This window comes from Panthera leo, chromosome D4 (assembly GCF_018350215.1).
Source record: "Panthera leo isolate Ple1 chromosome D4, P.leo_Ple1_pat1.1, whole genome shotgun sequence".
NCBI classification, from domain to species: Eukaryota; Metazoa; Chordata; class Mammalia; order Carnivora; family Felidae; genus Panthera; species Panthera leo.
In genome coordinates this window covers 90,477,352-90,487,340 of record NC_056691.1, presented here as the reverse complement: position 1 = coordinate 90,487,340, position 9,989 = coordinate 90,477,352, and the positions used below count along the sequence as shown (strand labels likewise).

The following is a 9,989-nucleotide window of genomic DNA, read 5'->3' as shown; positions in this document are numbered from 1 at the left end:
TCATAGCTGCCGAGGCAGGAGTTCATTCTTTTCGGGGAGTTTAGAAACTTGGTTAAAAAGGCATTCTTTGTCTTGTGTTTATTTCAACAGAGGCTCAGCACAGAAGCGTCCCCAGGATTTGGGTATTTTTTAGTGAAGGGTCGTGGAAAGTAATTTTTGGCCTGATGCCTGGAGAGCCCACTGGTTTTGTGGCTCAGAAAGATAACGCACAGACCCTGGCTTCAGGCTCAGCTTCGCATCTTTTTATTAAGAATATCGACTTTCTCTGGAAACCATTTCCGTTCCAAATGGGACATTAAGCCTGTGGCCAAAATGTCTACTTCTGTGTATTAATAATCAAAAGGTTTGAATGAAGAAATAACCAGTCATGGCGTTTCATTCCTTCCCACTCTGACGGGGCCACGATTTTTGTAAAGGAGATAGCATCCGTGGAACGTAACCGTGGCCTCTGTCTAGAGCGAGTGCCTTCCGGATTTCCCATGATGAACACGTCCTGCTCTCGTACCTCAATCGATCGAGGACTGCAGAGAAATCAACGTGCACGCACTGTCATTGCTACCCCACCCAGAAAATGCGTTATTCCCTGCCTGCCGGGTTTTTTCTTAACGTTTTACTGAACATTGGAAATGAACACAAAGGGACAAGTCCCATGGACACATCACCCCCTCCAACCGCGAGAGGCGCTGGCCAGGCCCGTTCCACTGATCTGGCCTCCCGGCCCTGCCCCTCTCGGTGGCCGCAGGATGTTCCCGGGGACTCCACGCCGGCCAGCATGCGTCAGGGACAGGGGGCTGTGTTCCTGCCCTTCTTCCCCGCACGGCCCCCGTCCTCCCTCCAGGCAGGGCATCCCACCCTCCCGATTTCCACCAAGGCGCTTTAGAACAGGAAACCCACTCCGGGATCTGTCTGGAGTGTGAAACGGCTGCCGAGAAAGACACGGGGGACAGGGGAGGGGGGTGGGGGTTACCCAGGCCTTCCTCGTGCCAGGCCAAAACTTGGGTCCCAGGACGCCCACGGTCCTGTTCCCTGATTACAGGTGAGTCCAGAATTCAGAATGCTGCGACTTTTTTAATGGAAAGTCAAGCCACTAACATCCTTCCCAGCTCAGAAGTAAAACAAGCACATAGGACGTTACTGCCCCATCCGCATGTTTTCCTAATGTAAAGAGCAAACATTGTCAGGGAAAGCAGTGAAGTCTGCACCTTCACGATTGGGCAAATTACGGGAGACGGGGGGCAATGTGTCAGGTCATTGCTGCTGGTGTCAGGGGACCCCTGACCTCTCAATCGCAGATGGAGGGCCTGTTGACGTTGTAGCTGGGGTGGAAGTTGAAGCGGTCGTAGGAGGTGATGTAGTTGTCGGGACCCGTCACAACGCTCTTCTCCACGCAGACGTTGAAAGTATTGTTCCGGAACATCCCACCGGCCGCAAGTTGTCTGGAAAACTTGCCCGAATTTGGGTAAAATACCTTCTGGAAGTGGCAAGGGGACACAAGAATTAATGGGGTGTGCAGCCGGTCATCGGGCATTTCTGGAAGAAGAGCAAGAATTTGTAAGAAAATGTCGTCTCCGCCCCCAGGAAGCAGCGACGACGTCAGGGTGGGCAGAATGGCCCAGGCCGTCCCTGTTTACTTTTTTTTTTTTTTTTTAATAATTTTATTGATTTATTTTGAGAGACAGAGTGTACACGCTCAGGAGGCGAGGGAGTAGGAAAGAATCCCAAGCAGGCTCAGCGCTGAGCCCGACTCGAGGCTCCGTCCTGTGAACCGGGAGATGGCGACCTGAGCCGAGATCAAGAGTCGGACGCGTCAGCGACTGAGCCACCCGGGAGCCCCCAGACCATCCCAATTTATAGGTGACGTCTGGGAACACTTACTAATAGCTCGCTACGCACGGACTGAAGGACCGCTTACGGGCCACCTGGGCGTAGCACGGCCACTGCTGGCCCCAAGCCACCCCAGTTCTGCTCGGACCAACCGTGCCACCAGATACGCATCTGGACCTCTCTGAATGTCAGTTTCCTCTTCTGCAGAGAAGAGCCAAAGTCGACACGCGTGGGTTTCAGCCCTGAGCGCGTACGTGAATCCCCTGTAGAGCTGTAACACGCTTCTGATGCCCACGCCCCACCAGTGCAGGGGTGCGGGGGGGCACTGCCTTAGTGGGGTGAGGGTGCGGTGAGGACCACCCCCAGACAAGCCCGAGCTCCCGTGTGCAGGCGCTAGGGTGGTGGGGATCAGTCCAACAGCACAGCATCATCGGGTGACCCTGGGGCGCCCGGGCCTGGGGCTCTCTGCCAGATGGCTCACCCTGGACAGGTGAGCTGTTCTTTAGCTAGCCTCCTGTCAAGATCGCTGGCTGTTGTGTCTCCTTGGCAGGAAGCGGGGACAAAGAGAAATGGCTTCCGTGCATGTTTTTAATAGACTGTCTTTTCTCGGGGCAGAGGCTGTGGGCTCCAGAGAAATTGAGTGTGGAGCGCGGAGTTCCCACATAGCCATCACGGCCCGGCCCCCCCCCCCCCCCCCCCCAGGGCACAGACGGCTGCCCTGAGCGTCACTGTGCCACGTTTCTGACAGCTGAGCCGACGTCCACACATCCACACGTCACTGAAGTCCACAGCGTTCGTTCATCAGCGTTCACTTTTCGTGTTGTACGCCTTCAGCGGGATACCGTTCCAGTATCGCAGAGGACAGTTTCCTCGCGGTATCATTTTTCTTTTCAATTTTTTTCCAATGTTTATTTTTGAGAGAGAGACAGAGCGTGAACAGGGGAGGGGCAGAGAGAGAGGGAGACACAGAATCCAAAGCAGGCTCCAGGCTCCCAGCTGTCAACACAGAGCCCGACGCGGGGCTCGAACCCATGAATCGGGAGGTCGTGACCTGAGCCAAAGTCGAATACTTCACCGACTGAGCCACCCAGGCGCCCCTCTGGAAACTTTCTGGACACATAATCTCCCAAGAGCTCTATCTCCCATGTAAAACACGTAAATAAGCGATTTAACCAGACCTTTTAAAATGATGACTATTTTGAAGGAAAAAACCACACTGTCACCCCAAAATGGGCGGCCCTACTGTCCTGGGTATCCAGGGGATGCTTACGCTGGTGCATCTGACCCCTCACCTGGGCCCAGGAGGGACTTCAGGGGAGTTTTAGAAGGCAGTTCTAGACCTCCAGACTGTGGAGTCAACCTCAAAAAGGGGGTAGGGGGGGTGCCCAAAAGTACACGGATCCCCAGATCCACCAATGTGCCTTGTCCCGTTGCAACCTGTGCTTTTTCGCCGGCACTGCCTCTTAAGGTCACGAGTTCATTAACATCAGGCATTATTACAAAAAGGAGGCAGCCGATCCCTTATTTGCTTCCAAACTCAATGCCTGAAGGTGCCGGGGGTGGGGGGGGGGTGGGGGGAGGGGAGTGGTGTCTATGTAAGAGGAGCCAGCCTTTGGGGACGTCTTAAGGCCACTCTACGTGCGCTGTTCTCATCTTTAAAACACTTCGTTGCCAAATTCACTTAGTTATTTCTACCCGGCCCTGTGTCAAAAAGATTTGAGGTGCCCCCTCCCCCTTTGTGATGTTGGAACTTTGGGCCCCTCTGGGCGGCCCCCCCCATGTGTTGCCCTTTTGAGAAATCCAGGGTTGCAGCCTCCTCCTGGAGATGCCCCCCGCCCCCCACATACGCGTGCTTCCCGCTTACCGGCATCTCGTGCACAGTGGGGGCCCTGCTCCCGTAAGCTTGGTTACTGGTCCTGTACACGGAGACAGGCTCCTTGGTCCTGGCAGATGAGAAACACACTCTATTTTCCGTGCATTTATTCTAATTCTGCCCAAGCCGCGGCCTTAAAACATCTGCTTGATGGAGCTCTGTCGGGAACGCCCCAGGCTGGCAATGCAGCCGTGAGCGTGGGCTCCCTTGGCCCGCAGGTTCACCCTCCCCGCCCCCTCTGCTCACCTCTGCCCTTACTCTCCCCCAAGGCAGGCCAAAGCCCTAAAGGCAACCCTCGCAGGGTCTTGGCACCTGCCGGAGCTGCGGCTCAGCTGCCACACCCCCGCTGGGGTGGCGGGGGGGGGGGGGTTGGGGGTCGTCCACTCCGGGGTCTCTGAGAGAAAACACGCCTAGGGTCTCTGATGCTGACCCTGAGTTGAACTGAGTGGCTGGGTTCGGACATCAGCTCTGTCTCATGCCTCCAGAGCTTGAGCGAGATACCACCTTTCTGCACCCCAGTTGTCTGTCCTGGGACAGGATAACAGCCCCCGGTCCACGGGATGGCAGGGGAGACTAGGTGAGGGAGGGCAGGGGTCTACCAACGGCCCAGGGTTAGCCATGAGCAGCTCAGGCGTGCCGGTGGCGACGCCTCCCAGCCCTGAGAGGTAGGACTTATCCCCGCCACCCCGGCCCCTCCTGCACTGCCTGCAGGCCCCTCGCTTGTGCTTTCGGAGGACTTTCTCGCCCATTTGGTGGTAACAGCTGGGCGCGGGGCCAGGCCGCGGACTCGTGTGTGCGGGCCTAGTGAGCGGAGCCGCCACCCAGCCCCAGCGCGTGCCCGGTGGCCCCTGACTCCGTCCTCACCCGTAGCCCCGAAACCACTCCGGGTTGTTGAACCTGACCGGCAGATCCCCGTCTATGCGGTAGTAGTCGCTGGTTCTCTTCGGGGGTGCGGGGGCCGGGGCCTCGGGGGCCGGGGGCTCCGCAGCCTCCGCGCACTCTCGAGTGTTCGCCTCGGACATGAGCCTGACCTCCGCGGCGTCGGTGGGAGAGCGCGGGCGTCCGCGCGGCTTCCCGTTGCCAGGCGACGGCCGGGTCACCTGACTGGGCGGTCGGGCCTTAAAGGCGCCGCGCCCACGGCCTTCCCAGCCGCTCCCCTACTGGCCGGGGGACCCCAGGTCTCGGCCTTCACCCGCAGAAGGCCCGCTTCCAGCTCCACACGCCGTTTTACCGCGTGCCTGGGTGTCCCCGGCCCCGGACGTCAGGCCCCGCCCCCTCCGCCCCGTACCCGGCCTCTAAATGCAGACTCCAGATGCGCCTAATCTTACGGGAGTCCCCCTGGGAGACGACGGGTTGTGTTGGACTGGCCCGAGGTGAGGAGGGCCCCCACGGGGACGGCGGCTCGTGCGGGGTGCAGGGGGCGAACTGGGGGGACAGGGCCGGTTCCCCTACACCCCGTGCTTCCCTACACCCCGCGCTCGCCCCGACCCCGCCGGGCCGCTCCATCCTCCCGTGTCCGTGGCGCCCGGGCGGGCGGCGGGCCGAAGTCGGGCCCGGGGCTCACGCGTCGCTGGCCTGCGCGGCCGGACCCCGAGCCGAGCGGCGGGGAGCGCAGAGGCACCTCCGGGCCGGCAGGCGGCGCTGCGGCCGGGGCGCTGGCGGCGGCGGCGGAAGGAGCGCCGCTCCCAGAGCTCGTCCCTGCCGCGTCCGCCCTCCGCGCCATGGCGCCCGCCGCGTCCCTGTCCCGCCTGCTAGGCGCGGGTGAGCGTGCGCGGGGGCCGGGGGGCGCGGGCGGGGGGCTCCGGGGGGTGCGGAGCACAGGGCGCGGGCGGGATCCCCGGGGACGCGGCGGGACGGGTCCGGGCCGGAGGGCACGGGCAGGGGCGCGGGGTGCGGGCGGGGGGTGGGGACGGGGGGCGGCGCGACACCTCCCAGGCCTGCGGGTCACGCAGCGCCCGCCGCGCGGGGACCCAGGCCCCCGCAGGGACAGCAGCCGGGCGCGCGCGCCACCAGCCTGCTCTCTCCCCAGGTGTCTGCGCCGGGCCGCTGCGGCCGCGTCTGCTCCAGAGCGCCACCCCGGGGCGGGCCCGGCCGAGCGGCAGGACCCTGGCCAGCGCTGCGACCCCCGCCGTCAGGGAGCCCGAAGGCAGCATCGGTAAGGTCGGCTCCTCTGCGAGCCTAGGGTGTTGAGGGGACCGCGCCTGGCCTCCCCCGTTTGGGGTTGAAATCGTCTGCCACGAGGAGTTCTGAGTGCCCTGCCATTAGGTGTGAAGGCCCGGAGGGGTGCGGACCCGGGAAGGAAGGGGCAGCCTGCCTCCGTCTCCTGCCCCCGGCAGCCCCGTGTGCTGGGTGCACCCGCACGTGCACTTTCAGTGGCCTGAGTTCGTGCCTCGCTGCCCTGCCCTATCATCCGCTCTCATCTGAGGATGGGGCTAAGGCCACTGTCCTCCCCGGGTGGGGGGAGGGAGAGCGAATGGTGGCCCATGTGGCTTGGCCCCTTGGGAGGTGCCCTCTGCACCGCTGAGCCCTCCCTGGACGCCTGATCGGGACCTTCCTCTGGTGACTGGGAGGCACGCCCAGGACCGACCTGGGCCCCTCCCCTTTCTGGGTATAGACTTGACCAGGGTTACCCAGGAGCAAAGCCAGGGTCAGAGCCTGGCTGCAGCCCCAATCTCCTGGAAGGGACCCTGTGGCCTCCGGCACTTTGGTCAGCTGGAATTACCGGCCCTCCCCCTCTCCGGCCATGTTGCCTCCCTTCCGGTTGGGAGCAGGGGGGGCGCAAGCCACAGCACCCTCTCCTCCCCACCCCAGATCTCAACGACAGGATCCTCAACGAGCCCCTCAAGCACTCTGACTTCTTCAACGTCAAGGAGTTGTTTTCCGTGAGAAGCCTCTTCGATGCCCGGGTGCACCTGGGGCACAAAGCAGGCTGTCGGCACAGGTGACAGACACGGGGGCCCGGTGTGGTGGTGCCTGCGGGGCCCGGGGACCCTCCTGCCTCGGGATCCTTGGAGTCCAAGGCCCTTTTTGCACTGGCGCGTTTCGTCCTCTTCCAGACGGGGCCACTGAGCCCCGGGGAGGAGCAGGGGTTGATTCTCAGACTCCGCTTTGGCCCCCATGCTGGACTGTGTGCTCAGGGGCACAGGGCGGAGGCTGGCGAGGGAGGCAGCGGTGGTGCATTCACACATTCAGATGTGTGTGCGGCGTTCCTTCCGGTGGCATCCCCACGTGATGGCGTGTGGGTGCGGGGAGACTTGCCCGAGGCTTGCTGTAGCCCAGGCCTGTCCTGGTCACCCCGAACCCCACCCCACCCCCACTGCCTCCCGGCCATCACTCGCCAGACAGGGGCCCCCACTGCCGTCGTGGTTGCGGGTTGCAGACTGCGCCGTCCCCGGGGATGGTTGCCCCAGAGGGTCCTCCACGGAGGGCCCTGGCGGGTGGTGGGCGTTCAGACCAGAAGGCGCCCAATTGGCCACGTGGACTTTGCTCACCCTTGCCTTTGTGGGGTCTCCGGCAGGTTTATGGAGCCGTACATTTTTGGGAGTCGCCTGGACCAGGACATCATTGACCTGGAACAGACGGCCGCGCACCTGCGGCTGGCGTTGAATTTCACGGCCCACGTGGCCTATCGCAAGGGCATCATCTTGTTTGTGGGCCGCAACAGGCAGTTCTCACACCTGATCGAGACCACGGCCCGGGACTGCGGCGAATACGCCCACACCCGCTACTTCAAGGGCGGCCTGCTGACCAACGCCCCGCTCCTCTTGGGACCCAAGGTCCGCCTGCCAGACCTCATCATCTTCCTGCACACGCTCAACAACGTCTTTGAGCCCCACGTGGCTGTGAGAGACGCAGCCAAGATGCAGATCCCCACCGTGGGCATCGTGGACACCAACTGCAACCCGTGTCTCATCACCTACCCCGTCCCCGGCAACGACGACTCTCCCCCGTCCGTCCACCTCTTCTGCAGGCTCTTCCAGACGATCATCAACCGGGCCAAGCAGAAGCGGAGGCATATGGAGGCCCTGTATCGACTGCAGGGCCAGGAGGGGCCGGGGGCCCGGGGCGGGGGGCCGGCTCACCCGCCCTCCCTGGGAGCATATCCCGGCGACAGGTCCTCTCCCTTGCCCGAGGAGAGCGGCAGCCACGCCTGTCCCTGAGCCAGGAGCCCCTTGCCTTCCCCGGCCGCAGTCCTTAGCGGGTCCTGCGGCTCTTGACCCCGACTTGACCTCTTGACCCTGCTGCTAGTAACGGCTCCTGGCAGCCGCCCCCCCCCCTCGCCCCGCCCGGGGCTCCACTCGAGACCCGTGGGTCCCAGCGGGTGCACAGAGGGCCAGCAGCCAGCAGTCCGGAAGACACGCTCGTCCTGGAGTCCGGAAAGCCTCGCTTACACCCTAAATTCAGTCCCTTGTGTGTCGGGGAGGCCCTCCCACCGAGTCGCCCTTCATCGTCTCCCAGACTGTGCCGAGGTTGGGCTGCGTCCTCCACGGTTTCTGGGGCTGTTCTGGAACCGGAGGCCGCAGGGCCAGCCACCTAGAGCATCCCATCCGGGAGGGGGCGGGCCGGGCAAAGCAGACAGCAGGATCCCAACGGAAATAAAGCTTTCACTTGGACGGATGCGGCTTTGGGGCCTGTGGGTTGCACGGTGCGGTTTATGTGCCTCTGCTCACCAGCGTGGCGTCCGTCAGACCGCCGTGGGCTCCACGGAGCTCACGGTACTCTCAAGCTTCACGTGGATGTGAGGGGTGGAGAGGGCTCAGCCCCTGGGGACCCGCCCGTCAGTGAGGCCGCCCCGTGGCGCACACGCTCTCGTGTGCATGGACACCTGCCTGCCTGTGCTAGCCCGCGTCGCGCAAAAGCACACGGGGGCAAGAAGAGGGGGCCCGGTGTCCATCCGGCCTCTTCCAGGGTTGGGGCAGGGGTGCGTGGTGGAGGTCCCTGCTGTTTTCCGTTTTCCACGCTTCGTGATTTACAAGGTGCGGGGAACGGGGCGCCCACTTGCCCACCTGAAGTACGAAAATGCAATTTATGGGAAGGTAAGTGCAGGGGTCCCCCCGGGGCTTTCACCAGCAAGTACTTCCTACTGAGTTCTGACAGAAGTGCTTGGTCCCCCCCCCATCCCTTGGAGCTCCAGAGAGGCCAGCTGTGGGGACACAAGACCCTCAAAAGTGAGCACCATATAGAACTATGCGGTGAACAGGGCCTTCCTGGGGCCTGTGTGGGGCCCCTGTGAGGCCTGCGGGTGGCAGAGAGCCCATGCCAGCCTCCAGAAACAGGCCACGGGGGGGTGGGGTGCAGCTTGGGTCGGCGCAGGACCGTGAGGGACACGGGAGGCGGCATTGGCCCCTTTTCTGTCCCGGGTTTAGGGGCTGAATGGAGGGCACTGGTCGCCACCTCGCCGTGCCATGGGAACTGCGCCAACGGCCTGCCTGGCCCTGCCATCCTCTGTCCCCTGAGGGTCCCCTGGAACCTGTACAGTGAGGACCAACAGGGCTACCAGGAGTTGGGTTTTGGTTTTTGTTTTTGATTTTTTGGACTGTTTATTTTTGGGGGAGAGCGCGAGCAGAGGAGGGGCAGAGAGAGAGAGAGGGGGCAGAGGGTCCGAAGCAGGTTCCACGCTGCCAGCACAGAGGCCGACCTGGGGCTTGAACCCACAAACCACGAGATCATGACCCGAGCCGAAGTTGGACGCTCAACCAACTGAGCCACCCAGGCGCCCCCTGGGGTAACAGGAGTTATGACTGGCCACCGCAATGCTCCCCGTACTGGGAGTGCTGGGGGGTACAGGGCAGGCAGGGTGCCCCCTCCTGAGTGGATGCCTCAGGGGACACGCAGACCCAAATCATCAGGGCACCTTCAGGGCAATGAGGACCCAAAGAAAAGGCTCGGGCTTCTAGGACAGCAGGGGTGGGGGATTGAGGGCCGCTTCTAAACTGACATAAAGGTGACCCTGGCAGGAGGGCACCTCCACGTTTGCCACCCTGGAGACGAACCCCAAGAGAGCCCAGGAGCGGCCAAAGGAGACAGTGAGTGTACTCAAGGCCGAGAGAGCTGGGGGACCGGCTCCTGAGTCAGGAGAGGAGGGGTCGCCCCCAGCCCTTCCCCCCTGCCGCTGCGGTGGCTGACATGCCCACCGGACCTGACACGGGGCCATGCCCCGACCAGCGGGGGTCTCGAGGGAGCTGACCACGGGGACCAGAGCAAAGGCCTGGGAGAGCCGGGCTCAGGGTGTGTTTGGGACCAAGGTGAGGGTAAGTGCCATGCCACCAGTGAGGGCCAGGAGCTCAGGGTG

The 9,989-nt window shown here is 62.7% G+C and overlaps 2 protein-coding genes across 3 annotated transcripts; one reads left to right on the top strand and one right to left on the bottom strand.

The window, feature by feature from the left end:
• Positions 1-75: 75 nt before the first annotated feature.
• Positions 76-4,848, bottom strand: CD4H9orf116 (chromosome D4 C9orf116 homolog). Of its 2 annotated transcripts, XM_042913760.1 has the most exons (4): positions 4,562-4,848; positions 3,689-3,767; positions 1,280-1,471; positions 76-521 (listed from the first exon to the last, which is right to left on the bottom strand). In XM_042913760.1, exons 1-3 carry the CDS (start codon positions 4,717-4,719, stop codon positions 1,283-1,285), a joined length of 426 nt encoding a protein of 141 aa, XP_042769694.1. In that variant the 5' UTR covers positions 4,720-4,848; the 3' UTR covers positions 76-521; positions 1,280-1,282. The 2 variants fall into 2 exon arrangements, with proteins under 2 accessions (XP_042769694.1, XP_042769693.1); XM_042913759.1 differs by lacking the exon at positions 76-521 and having other exon boundaries at positions 1,049-1,471.
• MRPS2 (mitochondrial ribosomal protein S2) lies at positions 4,843-8,314 on the top strand. Its single transcript, XM_042913758.1, has 4 exons — positions 4,843-5,070; positions 5,727-5,852; positions 6,509-6,638; positions 7,215-8,314. The coding sequence occupies exons 1-4, from the start codon at positions 5,010-5,012 to the stop codon at positions 7,855-7,857; spliced, it is 960 nt and encodes a 319-aa protein (XP_042769692.1). The 5' UTR covers positions 4,843-5,009; the 3' UTR covers positions 7,858-8,314.
• Positions 8,315-9,989: the final 1,675 nt, after the last annotated feature.

Coding starts and splice junctions, on each gene's coding strand:
- CD4H9orf116 (XM_042913760.1), bottom strand. CDS start 4,719: ATGTCCGAGGCGAACACTCGAGAGTGCGCGGAGGCTGCGGAGCCCCCG. Junction 3,768..4,561: donor GAGTGGTTTCGGGGCTACGG/GTGAGGACGGAG, acceptor CTCATCTGCCAG/GACCAAGGAGCCTGTCTCCG. Junction 1,472..3,688: donor CCACTGTGCACGAGATGCCG/GTAAGCGGGAAG, acceptor TGCCACTTCCAG/AAGGTATTTTACCCAAATTC.
- MRPS2 (XM_042913758.1), top strand. CDS start 5,010: ATGCGCCTAATCTTACGGGAGTCCCCCTGGGAGACGACGGGTTGTGTT. Junction 5,071..5,726: donor TTGTGTTGGACTGGCCCGAG/GTGAGGAGGGCC, acceptor CTCTCTCCCCAG/GTGTCTGCGCCGGGCCGCTG. Junction 5,853..6,508: donor GGAGCCCGAAGGCAGCATCG/GTAAGGTCGGCT, acceptor TCCCCACCCCAG/ATCTCAACGACAGGATCCTC.